The following is a 24,138-nucleotide window of genomic DNA, read 5'->3' on the forward strand; positions in this document are numbered from 1 at the left end:
ACTGCGGCATTTATGTGGATTCGCGGAACAGGACGTGCTACGCTTTGAGTGACATGTGTGGCAACTAGTCAACGATGACACTGCTAGATTATCGATAAACCTCTCTCGACAGAGAGACTTCTTGGAGTTCGTGTTCAAATGTTTTCGTGGCTGGATACTGCGGGGACGTATGGATACGATGGACAGGTGAGAAACAACTTATTTACTGGCTTTCTTGGTCATGTAAAACGCAAGTAAAGGGCTGCAGGTTGTTTTCTTTTCTTTTTTTTAATCTTGTGATAGAATGGAATCTCGTTCTTTGTCGTTATCCGTGTGCAGTTGCGTTGATATTTGTAAATACGTGTGGTAATCTAGTTTTCACTGGAAGGTGAAAAACAAGTTTGTGTGATTATTGAAAGTGCGTTGTTTGCGCTTATGTGTTTATATATACTAATGTTATTTTATTGCCTTTATAGCGTTTATACTAGAATCTTAACTGTATTAAAGTAATAGTATTATTGTGTACAAAGTAAGTTATATTTTGTTATAAGGCAGCTCGAGCCCATAGGAAGAAGTAAATTAGTTGACTGTAAATAGTAAATTTAGTACCCCTGCCACACGGCAAAGTTAATATATTTTCATTAACTGATATGGGATTCAATCAGCTCGTGGTCTTCAGTGATAATACGAGCGTCGCAAGCTGATTTGTCGACCCCATAATGTCATTCGATTGAAAATTACATTAATTTTGTCATGTGGCCGGGGTATAATGTAAGAATTCAGTGACCGCACGCGATAACATCGCTTACATGATCGGAAGTGACACCACCTGTCTAGCCCTGTCCGCGTTGACTATGTCTATCTGATTTTTAACTGTGATCTGTATTGCTCTGTCCAATGACAGCGTGTCTCGCCATTTTGTCGAAGTATTTCCGTATAAAATATGGATTTCTACCGCAATAATTGGGTGACTCAATGTTTTCGAGTTAAAACAATCACATTTTTATAGACCCCTTATACACATACATCGTGACATTTCGTACCGATTATTTAGCGGTGTAATATTTGGCCCATTTAATAAAATGTTTTGTAGACCCGTTGCTATACGCAGCTTTCATTTTAGCCAATAAGACACGCGTATGTGACTAAAAGCGCGTTGCGACGGTCGATCCACGCGCGTTGCCTTCGCTTCGACGCGCGCACCCGATGGCCTTCCTTTGCGACGTCACGAGAAGAGCGCTACGGCCTTCTTTTCTAGGAGGTGTTGGCTTGCGTGGTTTGGTCATGTGTGTTGGAAAGTGAGCGAGGGGTGCCCGTGACTGCGGCTGCGGTGGAAAAAGCGAAAATATACGTACACGAGGTGTTCTGCAGTGACGCGGAGACCACACGGGAATGGAACCTGGGCGGCGGCAGTGGGGAGGCGATCGAGGGAGCGTGTCGCCGTGAGACCACATGGGTATTTTGCAACGGCGGCTGACGCAGGGCTGTGTTTGTGCGTGTGTGTGGGGGGAGGGGAGAGGCAGAGCGTCTTTGGAGGGTACGTGAAGGTAGCGGGAACGACGGGGAGATGGAGAGCGCTCTCTCCGTGGTAACGTGGTTGTTTTTTTGTTTGTTTTTTTAACAGCGCTACATTTTCTAGAAGCTAAGGTCGTAGCGCTCTCCTCGTGACGTCGCGAAGGAAGGCCGTCGCTGGCGCCCGTCGAAATTCCGAAAATAAGGCAACACGCGTGGATCGACCGTCGTAACAACGCACTTTTAGTCTCATAAGCGTATTTTATTACCTAAAATGAAAGCTGCACGCAGAAACTGGGCTAGAAAACATTTTATTGCTCGGGCAAGAATATTGCACCCCTAAATTAACGGTTTGAAAGGACACGAGGTATGTGTATAACACGTCTACAGAAAAACATGATTGTTTTAAGCAGAAAACATTCAGCCACGCAATGATTTTTGTAGGAATGCATGTTTTATACAGAATTACTTCCACAAAATGGCGAGACACGCACTGATTGAACATAGCAAAACGGATCGCAGTAAAAATCAGGTAGACGTGGTCAACACGGCCACAGCTAGACAAGTGTCACTTACAATCATGTAAGCGGTGTCAACGCATGCAGCCACAGAATCGTCGCATTATAGACCATTTCATTTAGCGCTCTCTGGGCGGCACCATTTTGTTCGCCCGCAGCGCCCTCTCCACACATCCGGGAAGTTCAGCGGGTTCGGCGGGGTAAAACGAGAGAGAGGGCTCGCGCCAGACTTCGCTAGCAGACGACAAACCGGGAGGTTGCCGTTCCCCATCTTTGGGCTGTATCGGCGGGCTCTACCGAACATCGAACTCTCGCTCGTGGCTGCCGTTGTGAAGTGGTTCGCGTTCTTAGAATAGTTGTGCCTACTCCACAATCAGCCTATAGCTCTCTGTCGCTCTATTTTGCGAAATGATCAACTAGCATATCTTTTTTCCGTTACTTAAATAGCAGTTGAGTCAGCCGGCAGTACTACCCTCAATTATTGCGTGTATTGCGGCATGAGAGCACGTTTTATTTATTATTTCAGACTTCCACTCATGGTCGCTAAAGGCCTACACCAGTACGAACTTTGTATAGTAAAAAAAATACCGCAACCGGATTTACTTTTCGCCAAAGAGATCGGCCAATCTGACACAGTTTTCTCTATTTTTTCTTTTATTTGCACGCTGGTAACAGCGCAATCGGACCCTGTGAGTCTCTTTATCTAGCATAATATTACACGACAACTGGCATACCAAAATCTGCGCATCTGCGCTTGAAAGTTCCAAAATGACGCTATTTTAAACAGAGTTTGCACGCCAGCCGGACGCTAGCTACAGCCCACTCGGCGGAGCGGACGGAACGCGGGGTGAGAGGGGGAGTGCATTTTTTTCTCTTTTACCCTCTCTGCTATGACCCTAATGGAACGGTCTATACCCTGGCCACATGGCAAAACTAATGTAATTTTCTATCGAATTACATTATGAAGTCGGCGACTTAGCTCGCGACGTTCGTATGGTCACTCAGGATCGCGAACGAATTCAATCCCATAATATTATTTAATGAAAAGATATTTACTTTTCCGTGTGCCAGGGGTACTCAACTTACTATTTCCAATAATCTAATTCACTTGTCCCTATAGGGTAGAGCTTCTGTAGAACAAGCGAGATGCAGCTTTGCTGCTCTTGACGTGTATGCCTGACGAACGACGGGAAAAGGGAAGCAGGGCCTCTGCTGTAGAGCGGGGTTCTGCGTTCATACAAGAGCATTATTTGCCGGGAGCTGAGCACTAACACCTACCGATCTAAAATATAAAGCACATTCATACGGAAGCATACTTCCACATCAATTGTTGACTGGCTTCCGTTAATTTCGAGAATTGTTACCTGAACAAAGTCCCTTTGAACGGAATTTTCCATCTTGATTCACCTTTATAATCACAGTTGCCGAAGCGCATAATCCAGACGGTCCGGCCGCCTCGGTCGTGGTTGCACATCCCGCCCGGAAAATAACGTTTCAGCACCTGCGATAACATGGATCAATGGGAGCTTTCTACATTAACATCTTTGGTCTCGCAACATTGAAATGCAAGTATGTTGCTCGAAACATATTGACTGACACACTTTAAACCGTACCTTTCCTCTGACCGAAAAAAACGAAAGAAAGAAGTGAACTAGTGTTTTTAGTCACTTTCATCTGCACATTAAACATTTTCCCACCTATATTCGCGTAAAGAAGGTTATTTTGGAAAAAACACACTTGCTACACTCTTCTTACAGCATTTTTACACGCTTTGAGTATAGGCTTAACAAGGGTGTGATGGCCATTTACACCGTCCTACACGTGTAAATATGGTGTACGTCTTCTTCAGTGCACCTTTCACGCACACCGTGCAAAAAGAGGTGTAATGGAAATGTTATCGAATACATTCATTATTTATTATTCCTCTCTATTTTTCGCGTTAGCCAAAGTTTGTCATGATCGCCTCAGATTGATGCGTATAGATTGTATTAGTGCTATCTCACATTTGATAGCCTTCCTTGGCTGTGCTCAATGTTTAGGGATCATAGCAATTAATCCCTCAGCACCCCACAAAACCTTGACAGTAGCGTCATGAAAAATACGCGAATCCAACCCCGCTCGTGAGTGCAAGGCGTCGTTCACACAGCCGCCTCCTCCCTGTGTTGGTTGTCACTGCCACGGGCGGCTCTCCCACCAGGAAAAGATCTTCCTATATTGGACAGCCTTTATTCCCGAGAACAGGTTTGTCTCCCACGGCAGCACACAGTATTGCGCCGATAAGCGTCAAATCAGAAAGATTCGGGCGGCACCATCTTAACCCAGCCGATATCTGTGAAGTCTCGGATGGGTCGCGCCGACGCCATCCATGACATGACGAAAAGGCCGCCGTTTTTCGTTGAATGCGGGAAGTGTCGTTTGTGAATCGGCTATGCTGCTCAGGTATTCGGATATCTTGCCCAACTTGAAACGGAGGTCGAAAAAAAAATAAGCAAAACGGAATCAGCTCACTCCTAGCCCGAGAAGGACAGACAAAGCAAGCAGAGGGAGCTTAGCGGAATTGTCTATCTCGCTTCAACCTCGCCTTTTGTTAAAGGGACACTGACAGAGCGTTTTTGCTCGCCGATGTTTTTATTCGTACATGACATAAGAGAGCCCAACTGCCCAAACTCATTTTCCAACTAAAAATTCGTTTGTTTGTTTTTTTGTTGTTGTTTTTTTTTTTTTTTTGTCCGAAAACCGCCAATCGAGAACTGTCTGTTTTGAGTCGCGCTCAGTCTCTTTTCCGTGGTCACGTGCCGTTTTCTATGGTTTAGACACAACCCCCAAAGATAATCAAAGTTCTGGGTAATCGAAGGCACACACCCAATGCTAAAATTAGACTGAAAATATGACTCCAATTCTTTTGCGACTTCTAAAATTGCAAACACGTCGATTGAAAGAAAAAAAAGTTGCACAGCCACGTGAGTTTTGCTAACTTTCTCCTCATCTATATTTCGTCTTTTTCCCCAGTCGAGTTTAGATTTCAATTTCAAGCAGTTGCGTTTTTTTTTAAGTATACGTGACGCTGTAGCAAAACATTGATTGGGTAGTTTCCTGACAATATAATAAATCGCCTAGCAAAAAAAAACAAAACATTTTGGGGGGGGGGGGGGGGGGGGTGTTAGTGTTCCTTCAAGCCTCTCAACCTTCTCTTTTGTTTCCGTAAGGTTGTGAGCGAGCGCGGCAACCGCTTGAAGCAAATCAGAAGGATGGAGCGAAACACGTGACCGCTCTCTGTACAACAAAACCGCTTGGACAAATATTTGTCACGTGACTCGCTCTGACGCGCTGATGGGCTCGTTGGGGCCGTAGTCTTCGCCGTGTGCCAAGTTGTGGCGATGGGTAGGGGGCCACGTAGGTCCTCAGTTTCCAATGTGCTCTTCAGTGTTCTGCCTTTCGTGCGTTGCAGTCGCGGCCCTGGTTTTTTGTCGTGGACGGCCGGAATACGTTCATGCCAACTCTCGATAATGGCTGCTTTCTTCGTCGGAATCCCTGGAAATAGTGTGCTGTGTTTGTTAACAAACACAGCACACTATTTGTGCTGTGTTTGTTAACACTTCGACACACTCGGTGTCGAAGCGCATCCAATTGGATGCGCTTCGACACCGAACTTTTCATCGACGACAGAGAGACTTTTGTTGAATGTGGGAGACCTTATTCTTTCTAGACTTTCTCGTTGCTCTGTGCTGCCCAAGTTGAATTATGCATCTTTCACGGATTACATAATATCGCTGTTTAATGGTAAGTACACGGCAAGCATGCTTCTTATAGTAGTTTGCTTCCCTCTCAATAGAGAGTTTGACTATATCGTTCCGATACCTAGATACCACCCGATATTGATACAACGTATGCGCAAAGGTGATGGCGGTGTATCGGGTGTTCTTGTCGGAGTCATAGCAATGATCTACTAAAACTTCATAATCTTCACGGTCTGCGTGTTTGATTTATAAATTTCGCTTGGCATGAACACACTGGAATTCTATTTAATAGTTTACTTTCCGTTTCACAGAGAAATACCTCTTCGGTAAACGTGTCGAGAAAAAGCTGTGTGCAATGATGGTAGGTTGATAAACTTCCCTGAGAGATTAAAAACAATTCCGTTTGTCCATGTGTGCGTGCGAAGCGCCATGTATGCCTGCGAAGCCAATACTGCCGATATTGCCGAAAGAGAACGAGCGCGTAGGTAACGTCCGGCCAATACAGAAAAGATGCATGTGCGACATCCGGCCGATACCTGGTCGCGATAGTCTGACATAGGCCAGTACCCGCACAATATTCCTCCGATACTCCGATGGCGAAACGGCAGTACGCCGATACCTGCCAGGTGTCGGGACGTGGTTACATTGCCGCGACACTGGCCAGGTATCACACTGCTGCTTGGGTGACTCGTTTGCGTAATTTGTTTGCTCAGTCATTTTTGGGGGTCCCGGGCCGCAGTGTACTCCCTAACAAAAAACAAATTGTGCTGTTGTAATTACAGCTTCACGAGAAAGTGTACTGTGGTTTTACACCTTTATTAAAATGTTGTACTGCAGTGTCCCACCTTTCAAAAAAGTTGTTAAAAAATCACACTTTTTTTTTTAAGAGTATGAGGTTTACACCCTTTTCCTAAGGTGTATCGGTACACCTATAAAAGTTAGTTCTGGGACAGGCCATTCACACCTATAAAGATGTAAAAATGTTTAGTGTGTACTACTTGCAGCATACAAAATGCATAATAATCGAGGTGCTTTTAATGTGATAGCATTATTTCGCTTCTCGTCACAAACTTCTGCCTATGTATGCCGCCTCTAATGTAATCAATTTTGCGCTAACTTTATCGAAAAATTGACTTCACGTGATCTATGCATCAATTCAGGTTCGCCGCTAAACTTAGCAGGAAATTGAACAATTTAGTTTTTTCTGCCAAATTTAGCGGAAAATTTACTTCACGTGACCTATTCACCAATTCAGGTTCAACACTAAATTTTGCCGGAAACCGGACATCTGCACATGTGTACAACGATGAATGCTATCGCATTCATAGATAATCACCTCTCTGTGGTTTCTACAAAGCTGCCTCCACCATCAATTTTTAGAAAGGAAGAGAGAGAGACAAAGGGAAAAAGATCGAACATGACTAGTCGAGACCCAGACTTTTGAACCAATTTAATATAAACACAAATGAATGAAAGCCGTTTACAAGTCTCTGTAATGCGAAATTAGAGCGCAGCTCTTGCGCACGAAGAGGGGCGAGTATATCTCTTCTCCTCTTCCGTACCCTTTCCTCCTCCTCCTCTCCCCTCATCCTCCTCATCCCCGTCCTCCTCTCCCCACCCATTTACCTCCTCCGTACCCTCCCCTCCTCCTCCTCCATGCCATCCCCTCCTCCCACAGATTCTCGGTAAATTTAGCTAGAAAATTCACGCCACGTGGCCTAAACACCAATTCAGTTTCCCCGCTAAATTTAGTGGGGAACAGAGACGTCACGTGACTTCGGCTCACGTCACCCATAAGCAAATTCAGTTTCTCCGCTAGATTTAGCGGGAAATTCGACATCACGTGACCTAAACACCAATTCAATTCCCCACTAAATTTAGCGGGGCGGTTACGCCGACGACGACGGCGACGCCGCTAAACACGGAAACGGGCGCCTAAGAGCTGCAGTCTAAAAGACGGCACCAGCAAGTGGGCATGTGAAATTTCTGTAAAACATGTTCTGTATGGACGTGCTATATGGCCACTGACAGCAGACAGTGGCAGGAAATTTGGGTTGTTCCACCCCCAAGGCGAACTTCCCACCTTCAACGAAACATTGTCGTCTCGTGATCTTTTAGAGTGACTGTGCGGTCAAAGTACAATGGAAGTCAATGAGAGCGTTCTGTGGGTCCGTCACCCGAAGGAGACGCCATACAGCTCACTTTCTGTAGCGAGTATAGTCAGTCTCACCGGTTGTGATGTGACACAAATCCCTCATCATTATAACTGCGAAAACAGACTTAGACACCCCGAACGCTTTGCAGGGAATAAGCTCACACAAACTTACTACTGGGTGACTCTACGTCAGTTCATGCAATGATAGTCCGGGTCATAGTTTAGATATTTTTGTTAGAAATATATATGAAAGCCATGTTCTTGGGAGGAACATTCAGCTATATATGAACGCCGTAACATTTTTTTTTTCCGCTGAGGTATAAAATAGAGAAGCTCAAGGCATGGAAATTGAGAAGATTTCACAATGCTACTTTGCATAGTTGTCATTTCCTCAGCGAAGCTTTCACGTCACCATAACTTTCTAATGCGTTTTACAAAGGATATACAACACATACACAAAACATTAAAAATATCAATGAAATATTTATATGCAAACAAATAATCAAAAATGGCAGTGGCTGAAAAGATCCATATTGCCGAACTCTCCGGCAATATGGATCTTTTCAGCCACTAGGCACGGAAAAAGCGCTTGCGATGGAGTATGTGGTATTCTTAAACACCGCGCAATGCTCACTAACTTGAGATCTTCGCTCAACTCAGCGATTGTCACCGCTAAAGATTTTGTGGAAGCGCTACGTGAAAAAGTAACAAATGTATTCATGTTCCACCTGTCTGCGGAACGGGTTCGAGAGTTTCGTGCGCTGAAGCAAGCAGAATGGACCACCGTGAAACCTGTGAGAGGAATCCAGGCATCTTATTTGTGGAAGTCATCATATGCCCAGAGGCCGGATGTATACATGGCCACTCGCGCAACTGAGAGTTTTAAGCTCATGTATGAATAGTTAGCGAATTTGCTGAGTGGGGCCGTTTTGTTCCTGTGAATTGTAAGCTAATTAGTGGTACTCTAGCACAATGTTCCTTTTCGCGTCACTAATACTCACCCCTTATTAAAAAAAGAATTTTAATATTATAAAATACATGCCATAACTAACGCTCAAAGTGTTTGGTGCTGTGCGGCAAAGCCGCTATGACGAAGACGTCGGCTCGCTCCGAGTGAAGGTTTGTCGTAGCTTTTCTCGTTCGGAGGTCATATTTTATTCAATATCTTGCAACCACAGGTAAGTTGAAGTCACTGCAAAGAGGCAAGGGGAGTTTAAAAAAAACTAAAAGATTAAGTTTTTTTTTTTTATATCGACGCCTAATCTTGCCACAATTTGAGAAATCAGCCGCATTTCCGCGTTAATAACAAAAAGGTAATTAAGGGGGGTATGAATTATCTTTGTATATTCGTAAAGAATATTTAAAGACGCGCATATTGATATTCTTTGCTAAGTAATTTGAAAGATGGTTTATTTGAAAAAATTGTGAATATATCTCTAAAACGCGTTTTTATGCCATGTTTGATTTTTTGTTTGCATAAAAATATTTTATGGATATTTTGTAGTACGTGTAAAATATATTTTTTAAAACGGATTACAAAGGTTATGGTAACGTGAAAATTTCCATGAGGAAATGACGACTGTGCAAAGTAGCATTGTGAAAACTTCTCAATTTTCACGCCTCGAGCTTCTCTATTTTATATCTCAGCGAAGAAAATTGTTACGGCGTTTATATATAACTGAATGTTCCCCCAAAAAACATGGCGTTCATATATATATTTTTAACAAAAAATATCTAAATTATGACTTGGACCATCATTGCATGAATTGTCGTGAATGGTCGTGGAATTGTCGTGGAAAACTGCCGTTTTCCACGAGAGGCGATACATGCATCAAAACATAGCGTATCAAGCGAACTATGCTGGCACACTTAATCATAAGGTGAAATACCAGAACGTTGCTCCGGGGTGTAAAGTGCGCCTCAATATGGAAGACCCACTCGGAGCGCTCGGCAACGCGCTCCGAGTGGGTCTTTCATATTGCGGCGCACTGTACGTCTTACGCCGATCAGAGCATCGAACAGACCGACCAAAGTACTAAATAATTTATATAAAACGCAAACGAGGGTCGTTCCGATAAAGCTATCTCTTTGTAACACTGGGTTTATCCTTTGTTGCTACCTTAAATGATAACTTTGCTGACCATGTTTAACATTAGACATTTATCTAGATTTACGGAAATCTCATGAACATCATCTTGACTGAAAATCAAAATGGCCATGTGGCGGTATCACCTAGTTACAGCAGCCAATATTAAGCCCGGTCGTCTTCAAAATAATATGACATTCAAACTTCCAGGTTCTGTCTTCACTTTTATTTTTTAATTGCAGAAGAGCTAAGCCGTAAGACCTAACCGCTCGGTAACTTTTACCTTCTACATGTTTTCAACCTGCTGGGTTAATGTTCCAATTATACCAGCATCGACATTGAGTCGGAAGGTAGAATATCAAGGGAGCAGTACTCTAAAAGAGGTGATAATATAAAACAAAACAAAAAAATTTTGAAGAAAGGATGCCGTTATTCAGCTGTTATCAAGGCGACTAGTTGTCTCGCCAGTACTGTTGGAGTCCACTCAAAGCGAGAAATTAACATTAGACGCTTTAAATTTCATTAATTCAAGCTCTAAATTATAATGTGGGCGCATCAATCAAAGCTATGGTCAATTACTTCTCTATGTTTAAAAATAATGAAGCAAGTCAACTCGTTTTGTTTACTTCAATACTAGATTTGAAATGATGACGGTGTTCTTTCTTTGACAGCAAATATCTCCAAATGCAAGATCTATTTATTGTCTCTCACAGTTGACGAGACAAATCAGGTTGTTTTCTTACTTCAGTTTTGTCTACATACATATTGTCTACATGTGATAAACACACCATTGAATATAAAAAGAGGGTGAACTCTGAGTTTCTGAAAACATTTCTTTACTCATTAGTTTTTACGCATTCTCACTACACAAAAGCTGTCGAAATCAAACTGTAGATGTCACCTCTGGCCACTGGTACGTCTCCAGGATGGAGTCCATGTTGTTCCGACGTCGCCATTCTTGATTCTGTAAGAAAGCGGTCAAAAGCATTGTTCGTGACAATACCTGAATGCGCATGGAGCAAAAGCTCGCGCTGCGGAACCCAGGGGTCTCAGGTTCGACCCCTGTCCACGCCCATGTCGATCTTGATGAGCATCGTACCGGCGTGCGCTGATGCAATCACCATTTCGTAATATCCGTCAAAGACTTGAAAGTCTTCGTGTTAAGACTCGTTCTGCTCTCGCCAAATTTCTGACCTACAGCTCAGATAGAAGCTGCCACATATTGACCGCTGACTAAATGCAAGCTGACTAAACATCCACACACTCCAATTTTTAAAACAAAATGAAAAGACAATGTTCACGCGCGATGATTTTGGAATCTAAGAAACTTGATCTTGGAATATTTATTATATTTATTTTATTTATTTATTTATTTGTAAATATTGTGCGCCCTTCTGGGCGCTTTACAGGAGTGGAACGTCAGTTTTATATCATGCAATGATTTGCAAAACCGCAATGGGTACACATCAGGCTAAGAAAAGAACACTTTTTTTACACATTTATAAACATAAGAAAACTTCTGTGAAGAACGCCCAAGCATACCACGATATCCACTGCCATAAACAGGAAATCCAACTATCTAAGATATCGGTACTCAATAGATTTCCTGTTTCCGGGTCCGCGTAAGGAATTGTTCTATGTTCTCTTTTAATATTTCAACCACTTTTTTTTTTTTAAGCGGAGCTGTTAAGGGCTAGCTTCCCCAGTTTCGTGTTCGTAAACAAATAACTCTCGACACAACCCTCTGGACAGCTACCGCCGTCGCTTATAGATAGCGGCACACAGTACAGCTCCGCTGCTCTTCCTTCTTTCCCAAAGTCGAAAGGCTGAAAGTTTCTAATTCTGGGTTAGGACATTTTTACGCCATACATCGCAACGTGCTAGAGAAGCTACAGCCCTTGTCTGTATTTCCTTCATTTTCCAGGCATGCTTTGCAAGGGGTTTCCAATCTCATTCCACTCCAGAAGAGGTAGCCTGCCAAGGGTGTTTTCTGCTAAGTACGGGTAATAACAAGCAGCATTGTGACCAAATTGCGCTAAGTATTCAACAACTAGATTATTTGTTTATTTATTTTCTTTTGTAATCGCCCATTTTACATTTTCACAAATCAGAGAGTTATGGCTTCGGCATTCTTAAGGGGATGTCACATTCGGACTCAGCATTTCGCCACATCAAGCGGGGATGTGAATTTTGCGCGCGGATTCATATGGCCCACAGTTACCGCTCATTCACACTAGAAGCGGATACGCGTTCGCAAAGCGGTTGTAAACGCGGTTGTATAAAGATCTAGTGCAATTGCACGCGCACCCGATGACATCAAGTGCGCGTGCTGGATCTTTATACAACCGCATCCACAACCGCTTTGCGAACACGGATCCGCTTCCAGTGTGAATGAACGGGACAGCCGACACTTTTCGAGCATACTGATATTGTGTTTTAAATGATTGTGACTCTTTCATCATTTCTATCATTTATGCTTACCTCACGTAGCATGTGCTCCGCCTTGTTGACGTCGAACTCCCGTGCTGTGGAGTCAGAGAAGTACGCAGACACAGTCAGATGTTGTTTAAAAAAATGAAGCCGTTTACAACTCCCTGTAACGCCGAATTAGAGCGCAGCTCTTGAGGGGGAGGAGGGAAGGGTACTGAGGGTCACGTGTTCTCGGGGGGAGGGGTCACGCGACCTCGGGGGTAGTCATGTGATACTGGGGGGTCACGTGACCTCGGGTGAGGTCACGTGACTTCAGGGGTCACGTGACCTGGGAAAGGGGTCACGTGACCTGGGGGGAGGGGTCACGTTACCTCGGGGGGTCATTGACCCCTTCTCCCCGAGGTCACCTAGGGAACCCGAGGTCCTCCCGAGGTCCACCCGAAGGAACCCGAGGTCCTCCCGAGGTCCTCCCGAAGGAACCCGAGGTCCTCCCGAGGTCCTCCCGAAGGAACCCGAGGTCCTCCCGAGGTCCTCCCGAAGAAACCCGAGGCCCTCCGAGGTTCTCCTGAAGGAACCCGAGGTCCTCCGAGGTGCTCCCGAAGGAACGCGAGGTCCTCCCGAAGGAACCCGAGGCACTTCCGAGGTCCTCCCGAAGGAACCCGAGGTACTTCGGGAGGACCTCGGGTTCCTTTGGGAAAATTTACCCATAATGCACCGCGCGGTTATGCCGACGGCGACGGCGACGGCGACGGCGACGCCGACGCCACTCAAGCCGGAAGCGGGCGCATAAGAGCTGCGCTCTAAAAATGAAAGACGTTTACACTTCTCTGTAATGCCGAATTAGAGCGCAGCTCTTGAGGAGGAGGAGGAAAGGGGAGGGTATAACCGTGCGACATCACGAGGGTGACGTCCCTCGTGGCCGTCGTGACGTCACGTGGGACGCCATTATGGGGAACGTCCCATAATGCAAAGCGTAGTTACGCCGACGGCAACGGTGACGCCGCTCTACCAGGAAACGGGCGCCTATGAGCTGCGCTCTAAAACTTCGGTACACAACAGACGCTACTCTAAAAACTCAGTCAAATTAATCCGAGATGTTTATTGATATAAAATTAGTATATTTTATACCAATTAACGTCTCAGATTAATTTGACTGAGTTCTTAGAGTAGCGTCCATTGTGTACCTAAGTTCACTTAAGACTGCTTATGAATACGAAGGCGAAATTATTATAGTCCCGCGGGAGAAATGTTTTCGAGTAATATTTCTACCCGTACTGAAGTTTTGGACGATCTATAGAACGACGTCGAGGACGACGTTCTAGAGATCCAAGCCAAGTACGTCGTCTAGAACAACCTCTAGGACGACCTCTAGGACGACGTCGAGGACGACGTTCTAGAGATCCAAGCCAAGTACGTCGTCTAGAACAACCTCTAGGACGACCTCTAGGACGACGTCGAGGACGACGTTCTAGAGATCCAAGCCAAGTACGTTGTCTAGCACGACCTCTAGGACGACCTTTAGGACGACGTCGAGGACGACGTTCTAGAGATCCAAGCCAAGTACGTCGTCTAGAACGACCTCTAGGACGACCTTTAGGACGACGTCGAGGACGACGTCTAGGACGACTTCTAGGACAACCTCTAGGGAAATACGTTTATGATGACGTCGAGAACGACGCCTACAGGACGACGTCGAGAACGACGCCTAGAGGAGGACACTTAAGGTGGCCGTGGCGTATTTGAATGGGCGGCCACGTTTGCCTGCGCAAGCCGCCGTAGATGTAGACGCTGCTGCCAAAATGTTGAGGCCGTAGATGTAGACGTGTTCGCCTGACAGTCCATCGCACGAAGCACACAACGAGCACAAATAAAGTCCGAAGCGCAGCTTTTGCACACGGGGCTCCGGCGGTGACATCACGCTGATGGCGTATGATGACGCTTGGCTGTTGACGATTGATGACGTATTTTTATGGCCATCTTTCAGGCACAACGACGCCGCTTGTTTTTCACGTAATGTGGCAAGTAAGGTCAACATAGAGGTCTAGGACGACTTCTAGAACGACCTCAAGGACGATTGAGCATACGATTGAGCGGCGCGTGCCGCTCAATTGTATTTTTATGGCCATTTACTCCGATGTTTTGCTCAATATGACAAAGCTTTCGTTTTAAAAAAAATGTTTTCTGAGGGTCAGGAAGGGTGGACACACAATAAAACATTTCCAGATGTAGGTCACCTTAAATTTAAATGATGGTGCTTTGCTTGTTTTTCGCCCAGAGATTTTTTTTTTATCAATTGCCTTACAAATTTATTTAAAGCGTTTTTTTTTTTTTAAATAGTGTAACCCGTCGTTTTCACTCTATACTCCTTTTCACATCAAGAACCGTAGTAAAAGGAAAAAATCAGGCTCCTCGTGTAGCATTACTAATTTTCCCCTTTATGGAGATAATTAAGATATATGTAGGTGCATTTTAGATTAGATATATGCTACCTTATCAAGACGTACACGCTTTAAAAACCAGAAGCATCGCTTCTTCCTCCAACAACTAAATCCTGTAAGAACTGCTTTGCGCGGCGAATGAACAATATGCAAAACTTCCTTTTTTCTTGAGGTGGAAACGCATATAGGTTCTCACGGTGTGAGCTGGTGGAAGTACTAATGTACATAGATATTAAACTGAGATCCTTGCTTATCCCTTTGAGCGAAAAAGGGAAGTCTACGGCCATAAAAATACGATTGGCACGCACCGCTCAATCGTATGCTCAAGGACGACGCTGTCCTTGGCATCGTCCTTGAGGCCGTCCTAGAGGACGTTCTAGACCTCTAGGACGACCTTACTTGTCCTATTATGCGAAAAAACGGCGTCGCTGTGCCCGAAAGATGGCCATAAAAATACGTCATCAAGCACGCGCCGCTCACGCGCACGCTCGAGTGCGAGAGCGTGATGCCACTGCCGGAGCGCCGTGTGCAAAATGTGCGCTTCAGACTTCATATGTGCTCGTTTTGTGCTTCTTGCGATGTACTGTGAGCCAACCGGCACTACATCTACGGCCTCAACATAGGCAGCGTTGTCTACATCTACAGCGGCTTCCACAGGCAAACGTGGCCGCCCACTCAAATACGCCACAGCCTCCTTAGTGTCCTCCTCTAGGCATCGCTCTAGACGTCGCCCTAGATGTCGTCCATAGGATCGTTCTGAAGGTCGTCCTAGACGTCGTTTTTGACGTCCCCTAGGACGTCATCCTCGACGTCGTCCTAGACGCCGTTTCTGACGTCGTTCTCGACGTCGCCCTAGACATCGCCCTTGAGGTCGTCCAAGAGATCGCCCTCAGTATCGTCCTACATGCCGTCCTTAGCGTCGTCCTAGATGCCGTGCTTGGCGTCGATTTCTAGGACCTCGTCTTCTACGTCGTCCTAAACTTTAATACGTGTAGAAACCAGAGATGAACAGTATCGAGATACAAATGTATCGCGATAGTATCTTAGAGATACTTTCGAGTATCTGGAGCTCTGTATTGAGAAATATTTTAAAAATGTATTTGTATCTCGGTAGTGAAATACCTTCACAATGTAACGCTTGGATCGCGATACTTTGCCAGACTTATGTATCTCGTTACATTTGTTGCCGTTTTCTACTATAAATTTAAAAGATAAACATATGTTTGGTGCAGGGTGCTTCAGAATTTATAATATGAACCGGCCCTACAACATGATCTATCAAAGTCATTAACATTTAAAAAAAGTTGGTTTAAAGAAGGTTACTTGCAAGAACTACAGAATAAGCTCCTCTCACAGAACCCTCCACTTTTTTTTCAATTTAGTGGAGCGAACGCTGTAAAGGTGTTAGTGTAGAAAAGGTACGGCTCTGTTGTCTAATCTTCCCACATAATGGGTGACTCAGAAGCACATAAGACGATAGTTTGAAATGCGCCCTCACGACAAAAAGGGGTTCATTTCGAGCAGATGGCTTCTGTCAAGCGAGGCACGCAGTCTTTACCGTTCAGTAACTATGTGGTTCACCAAGGGTACCATGTTTTTTGTTTCTTTTTTTTTTTTTTTTTAGCGGCATTACTGAAGTTGATATACAAAGTGCTTGAGGCAATGCGAACTGCATAAAATGACACAAAAAGAGGAGCAAAACCATACAGTACCATTTTCATTCGCCACGAACTACACCCTCCGCACGTAGCACCTCTCGGAAACAAATGTATTTCTATAAGTACCTGCGTTTGTAGTACGGAATACTTTTTCGTCATTTTTGCAGAAGTATCTCTGGGATATCCCGTTGCATCAAAGACGAATGTATGAATGCAGAAAACACGACTACAGATACTGAGCAGTATCTGTATTTTGGGCCTTAAAACAAGTGTATCTTAGTATATGTATTTCCGAATACTTTTTGAAGTATCTCTGCCCAGTCCTGGTAGAAACATTTCTCCCGCGGGACTGTAATGCTTTCGCCTTCATGCACGTCAGTAGTCTTGAGTGTACTCCTGTAATCTTTTTACACCTAGGCCTCTAAATTCGTCAAACACAAAGTTGGGGCCGAAGTTCACGGAGCGCACCGATTGGCCAATCATGGCGATGACTTCGCGCTTTTCTCGACAACGTCCAATCGGCGCGCTCAGCGAACTTTCGGCTCCAACTTTGTGTTTGACGAGTTTAGAGCCCCTACCATATATTCGCTGATATAATATTAGAAAAACTGAGCAGCACATCGTATCTCCCGCCCACGGCTGCCAACCCGAGGGAAATTTCCTAAATTAAGGTATTGTTCAGGTCTATGTGGGAATAAAGGATTGCTAATTTGAGAAAAATTTTGGGCACCGTACATATTTAAAATATTATGGGTATTTTTCTTTTTTTTTTTTAGATACCATCAAATTTTAGTGGTTTTGGCTACATTTGGGTTATTTCCTCGAGCCGTATGGCGGTTTGTGGTGCAACTTTCCGGCAGCACTGAGGAGTACTAGGCCAGGTGGCGCAAGATAACGCCCGTTATAAAGGGTACAGCCGTTAGCATCCGTCCATCCATCCAACTATTTTCGGCAAGGAGGTTATAATGGGCAGGAGGTGGCGTCCCTATCCCCAATGCATGCAGCAAAGTGTAACGGAAGTAGGCGTGGCCACGAGCCGCAACGAGCATTTCTTGACCAATGGGAAGCCTAGTGAGTGGGCGCCGCCATTAATTTCGGTGCATACAACCGCGTTGCGATGACATTTCCGTGACAACGCGATTGTGTGCACCGAAAGTATAATGGCGGCACCCACTGTTATTTGAAACAGCGCTTAACGGGAGACTTTTAAACCGGTATGGTCGGAATTGGATTAGATTATTATAAACGAACGCCTGGTTGCCCAGCAGAAAGTAAGTGACTAGAATCGAGACGCTCTAGACGACGCACCGTGACGAACTTAGCGGTGCGCAACGCATTTTTTTAATAAACAGCAGCAGCAGATCGCACGAGCGCGCATGCAAGCCAGGAGCGCACAGAACAACGGGCTTGCGCTTCCAGTTCTGACTTCGCTCGCGCACAATGTGGAACTAAGTATAAACACTCACGCTGCGAAGCATTTGCATCGTGGGCGCCCACGGCGGACGCCGACCGCATCGAAAGCTAGCCTCGTGAAGCACACGCCGGAGCAGATTAGAAAGCAGACGAACCGCCGGTGCGCTACCCCACGGCCTCGGAACGGGTGCGCAAGGCAGTCTGGGACGCCTCTTCCGGCTTCACTCAGGCTCACGTCATGCCGGGTCCTGTCTGTTTAAACGTCCTTGATTTTCGGCAAATATCAGTTTTCACTGACCCCTCAAAAATATGGAGGAATTGGTATCAGCCAAGTCAAAGATGCTAAGAGCGCCGCTGTACCTCCTCGAAAGAAAAAAGATTGAGTACAAGAAGAAATACTGCAATGTCTGGAGTGAGAGAAATACTGCATTGTCTGGAACGTCTGGACATGCCATGACTAATAATATTTCGTGAATCACCGTCGTATTGCGTTTGTTCGAGTTCGACAACACTCGCTTGTGTTACACCTTTTGTTTTGGAGTGACTATTATAAAAGCGCTAACGAGTTTTTTAAAGCAGTATCATGTTCTGATGACGTGCATAACATCTAAGGCGAAGATAAGGTTTCGTTTGTCAGTGTCGATCTCCTGGTAACACTTCCCCTCGCCAGATTTGCTTTGGCCACGGTTTTGGCCCGATAAACTAATTTATTGCGAAATGGTACGTGAGGCGTAAAGGTTATGTTTAGAGCAAGTCGGTCTGCCTCTTGCGCAGGGGTTGCGGTGACGTCAGAACAACGCCAAGCTCTGATTGGCTTAGGTTGAAATGATAGTGGGTAGACCTCAATGCTAGGTGCCTTGAAGTGTACTTATTATCTTTTTTAACCATGCAGTAAGAGCTCGACGTTCTGACATCGTCGCAACCCTTCTGCAAGAACAGAAAAACTTGGGCTCCATATATAATATATTTTTCATTGTAAAAATGAAAGTGATGCAGAAAACAACGAACATTTAGTATTATATAATTAGTTTGGGCAAGAAGGGGAAATTTCGGCAGAAATAGGGAAATCTCGGGTGGCCGCTAGGGAAATATTTACTTTCCGTGTTGGCAGCCCTGCTTTTGCCGCTGCAGGAGCAGGAAGCGCAGCTACGAAATAATAGTAGCTGCGCTACTATTATTTAACTAATTTTTCTCTTCATTCATTTTTGTACTACAGATTATCCCAAATACAGCGCGACATTTTTAAACATTTCGTGAACCACAATGTTCTTATTTTTTTTTGGTAGTTCACAAGTTTTTGTGCGTGTGCTTTTCTTGCAGAAACCTTAAAGCGATACTTCAACGAAATTTCAAATATACCTGTCGTGTTCAAAAATAGGTTGAATATGATCCACAATATCCGTAAATGACAATCACACGTTTGTATTTTGAGCCTGGTAGCTGTATTTTTTTAGTTATAAACGGCCAACTCTGGCAAGCGCTCGGAGAACAGCCAGCGGAGAGCACGTGACATCCAACGCAATCGTGACGTAGTTCGTCTCGGGACAAGCAAAGCTACGGCGAGGTTGACATCGAGAGGATGGCCTAGTCGTTCCAGCCACCAGAGCGGCTGCTTTTGTACGAATTTTGAGTGACAGGGTAATCTTCTATAATTTTGAAGATGGACAGTAGCGACTTCTGGGTCACACAAAAAAGATTCTCGGGAAGAGGGGAGTTCCTCCTTCTCCTCTTCTCTCGTCGTGGCCGGAGGCAAGACAGTTACCGTCACTACCTCTCAAGGTTAGTGACATCCACCAGGTGCTCTTTGCTAATCGTTTAATTCGTTTTAAAATTCCTTTTCGTTAATTTTTTAATCTTTTCGTGACTTTTTAATAAGATATTGGTGTGTTCGATGTGATATTGCTCCTTTGAACACATATAAGTCAAAAAAATAAACGCCGATATTTCGTTGTAGTATCCCTTTAAAGGGAAACTCCTGGGATTTTTTTAGCGATCCTAAGTAACTATAAATTCAGAATCCCCGCCCTTTACTTTTTCCGGTAGCTATTTAGTATCGCAAAATTCAGAACAGTAATCGCGAAATCGGCAAGTGAAATTTATGCCAAAACCAACATTCAAATATAGCCGCGCTTTTCAGTGGCGTGACGTCGGGGGAAGGCAGGCTTGCAATTCGAGCGGGCAGTCTAAAAATGGAGAATGTCGAGCATTTGTTTCTCGTGCTGCTTTCCGGGTGCTGGAGCGAGCACCCAACGCATTCATTCGACACCATGAAACTGCTTGGAATCAGTTGGGAACAAGGTCTGCAGCCCAAAGCGTAAACCCCTGCCTTCCCCCGACGTCCCTTTTTTATATATATTTTTTTTTATCATTGTTGTTAGTAGAAACTTTTGCTTTAAAAAAACACGGTGTTGACTAAAATTGTATATTTTATATATACAATTTTATATAAATGTACAGGGCTTTTTCATCGCAAAAATACACTATGCATGGCCGAACGCTCATTCTCCGCTGAAAGGTAGAGCTAGAGGTTCGAACCAGGTACCAAAGTTTCTAGAAGAACCGATATTTTATTCAAAAGCTAAAAGTGATTTTCTTAACATTTCGATGGAAAAATGGGGCCCATTTTCGCCGCTTTTTGGTTTCTGGCGCCAAAGAGCACGATGCATTCGGGAGCTCCATCGGCCACTATTTTCCCATTGACATTTTCATAAAATAATTTATAACTCAGTTGAATAATATATCGGTTCGCGCCGAACTTTGGCATCTGGTTCGAACCTCTAGCGCGACCTTCGGGCTGAGAATGAGCGTTCGGCGATGCATATTTAATTTTTGCGGTGAGAAAAAAACCTGTAAATATTTTTTCGGGGACACCCTGTACATATATATATGTATATACGCTTCAAAAATGTCTGGAGACAGTTCTTGCATGACAGTGTCGCAAAAACGTCATGCAAGAAATAAACACGTCTCCGACACTGTCTATTTTGCACGAGGAATTAGCAGTGCGACCGAAGCTTATTTAGTGCCGCTGTTTCGGTGCTCGTACACTTTGGCCCGCATATCGACTGCGCCTTATTGTGTTCATATCAGCACATCGTTTTGTTTTTTCTCGTGTGCTCCCTTTGTCTCGCTATCATACGCAAACCTTCGATTAGATCAGGTGTACTCGAGCAGCGATAAAACGGAAAACGAACACGAGAAGTCACCACTTGTAGAAGCTCGCAATGTTTTCTTTGGTGCGCCGGTCTGTTACACCCCGATCAAGTTCGGAGCACCGTCCCAACCAAACAAAGTACTGTGCAAGGCAGCAGAGCAAAAGTAGAATTTTGCGGCGTATGTGCTTCGACGATGGAAAGTTGGGGGATCGGTGGCTGAGTGGGCTGGCGCAAACCAGCTCGGAGCACGTGGAGCGGAAGCTCGCGCTGAAGAACCCAGGAACCCTGGGTTCCATCCCCACTCCTGCCCGTTTCGATCTGGATGAGCATTGTACCGGCGTGCGGTCGGGTATCACTACTGCGTCATGCACGTTAAAGACCCCAGGCTAGAGTAGCGGTTTGTACAGCACTGGCTAAATTTCTCATCTACAGCTGGGAGGCATATGTAGGGTTGTTCATTTTCGGGTAAAACCCGATTTTACCCGATTTTTACACACCGAACATGTTTCAGGAAAATCGGGTTAAACCCGATTTCTCCCCGATTTCCAAAACCACATAACTAACCTCTTTATTTTTACACCGCACGGAGTTTGCCGTGCTCACACGCTATTTACCCTACTTCGGGACAACAGTGACCTGTCGTTCATTTCGCAAGCTGCGTGCAGCACTGTGGACGCTACACGGCTCTCAACCAACCGCCCAACGAGCGCGCCTAACTCACCGTGGCAATCTACGGAGGCCGGCTGAGGAAAAGTGACAATAGGCGTTGGGGCCTCGGAGGGACATTTCCGTCCCCCCGCTGTGCAGGTGGAACCGCCTCGGCACGCCACGTAGCTTCGGCCCTGCTGCACACAGCTTGTGAAATGCACTATCAATCCCTCTTCGATCGCTGAGGTGTCGACGCCCAACAGCGTCTCTCGGGTAGCATGGCCATCGCGCTGACGTCCAACCTTTCTCACGAACAACGTTCGAGCCAGTCAGTCGCGTAAACAGATCGGGAAAACTTAAGTTTATTTCATAGCGAAATATCTGATCGAAGACGACCGTCCCTCGAACGGTCAGGATTTTTGTTGGCACCTGAGAGAGAGCAGGATCCCTTGGGCGGTACTTCCCTTGAAGCGACCGACGGCAGTCGAAGCTGAAAAACCCTGATGCCCCCCCCCCCCAGTTACCAGCTTGAAACACATCCCTAGTTTGAACGCGTTAGCAATAAACAGCTCGTAATACCCTCCAATAACAAAAAAGACTAATGTATTATTGAGTACATTCATGTATTTAACCCGAAAAAACCCGAATTTCCGAATGTTTCCTCAAAAAACCCGATTCCTCCCCGATTATCAGCATGAAAAATAGCACCCGATTTTTACCCCCCGAATTTAGAAAAATATAAAACCCGAAAACGAACAACCCTAGGCATATGGTGTCTCTCCGCTGAAGATGAGAAAGTATGACAGTGCAGTACGAATGCCAATGTGGGCTCCATTACATGGCGGACAAATTAAGGGAACCAGAAGCCAGATTCACCAAACGATCTTATGACAAAGACGTGCGTACGACAAAGCGTACGCACATCCTCATTCACGAAGCGAAATGCTCGTAAGTTTTGGGGAATTTTTTGACAGCCCCAGAGGTGTCTTTCGCACTTCTGTCGATCAAATCAGTATGGCCGACAGCGTCGCTCAATTACTCGTTACGACGACCAGCGGATATTTATTCACGCGCGCACCGGCATCAAGCAGCAAGAAAAAAGTACTCGAAACTGACCCCGACAGCGACGAACGCAGGATCCACAGATCTCCGGAAGAAGCTACAACAGCAACCATCCCACCGACCAAGCGACCCCCAAAGGCTAGCTCGGCACTAGGCAAGGCACACCGACACAGCGTTGCTCCGACGGTCCCCGGCCAAGACCGTCTGTTGACGAATAGAATATGCCCGCGCGACCCTTGTGGACCCTTCCCGTATAAATAGCTTGATCGCTGACCTCCATTTTTGGTTAAGAGGTCAGTCTCTTCCCTTTGTTATGGCCTTGCTTTCAGAGGCAGTGGTGTCGAATGCTCCTATCAAAAAGAAACAGGTCTCAAATAAAACGTCGTATGGATTACCTTCGCAACATATGGTACGTACACTTTGTAGTTAGTATGTGTTTCTTTATTCCGACGGAACGATAGGTAAACACCGTCGAGCTAGAGCAGTTCGGGGAGCTACGCGATGCCGGTCCAACCTTCCCCTGACGAGTGTCACGTCAGCATTGAGTTGCAATCGAAAAAGATCGGCCCCGAAGCGTATACCAAGACGCGCTCCAACAGCGCGGTTCCAGCGCTTCGATCCAACACTCGCGTGCCCACCCCCAGTTTGAACAGATATCTACGCGGTTCTAACTTCTTACTGAGACTCTCGTAGTTCAAACGTATCTTCTTGGACGTCGGCTCGCTCTTGCAACCCCGAGGCCGCGAAAAATGCCGCGGCAATTTGTTTCCATGAATGTATGCCGCTTTGCAAACAAGCGGCGCGGGCGGTCAGTAATACGTATACTGCAGTAAACGTAAGCCCCCCTACGGTTAGCGTTAACGCTGCGTCCTCCATACTGCGCATGAGCCATAGGTACGTACTGCGGCGAGCCATGCGTACGTACGCTCGCTATCGCTTTTTGAGAGCGTACGTAGCGGTCCCTTGCGTACCATTCTCGTTGCTCTCGTCGCGCACGAGGAAGCGCGAGACTGCTCCAGTTTGAAAATGGCGGCGGTGAGGCAAACCAGTGGAAGTGCTACGCGCGCTGTACGGCTTCGCTTCACCGTTGAAGGGGACCCCAACCTTGTGGAAGAAAAAGAAATAATAAGAAAAAAAGGACGAGGCTCGTGGCGGCCGAGGAAACGCGGAGTTCGGAGCTGGAGACAGACGAAAGAGCCAGTGCCGAGCAAGGCCTCCAACTGAAGACCCGGACCACTAGACAGCCTTGGCCCTCCTATTCATCGGACTCTGAACTTAAGTACAGATAAAACCTTTTCCCAATGATAGCGCTTCCCCGTGTGACTCCTCGGAGCGAGTGGAACTCGG

The 24,138-nt window shown here is 45.5% G+C and overlaps 1 protein-coding gene across 1 annotated transcript in view; it reads right to left on the reverse strand.

Moving 5' to 3' along the window:
* The window catches only part of LOC8038619 (SEC14-like protein 3), a 60,582-nt gene that overhangs the window by 20,167 nt on the left and 16,277 nt on the right, over positions 1-24,138 (reverse strand). Inside the window, exons 3-5 of the mRNA XM_029976852.4 lie at positions 12,469-12,512; positions 10,889-10,951; positions 3,417-3,510 (exon numbers count right to left, since the gene is read on the reverse strand). Coding sequence (XP_029832712.3) covers positions 3,417-3,510; positions 10,889-10,951; positions 12,469-12,512 — 201 coding nt within the window. The remainder of the gene's footprint in view (positions 1-3,416; positions 3,511-10,888; positions 10,952-12,468; positions 12,513-24,138) is intronic.

Source organism: Ixodes scapularis, unplaced genomic scaffold (genome assembly GCF_016920785.2).
Source record: "Ixodes scapularis isolate PalLabHiFi unplaced genomic scaffold, ASM1692078v2 PGA_scaffold1__304_contigs__length_218370807, whole genome shotgun sequence".
NCBI classification, from domain to species: domain Eukaryota; kingdom Metazoa; phylum Arthropoda; class Arachnida; order Ixodida; family Ixodidae; genus Ixodes; species Ixodes scapularis.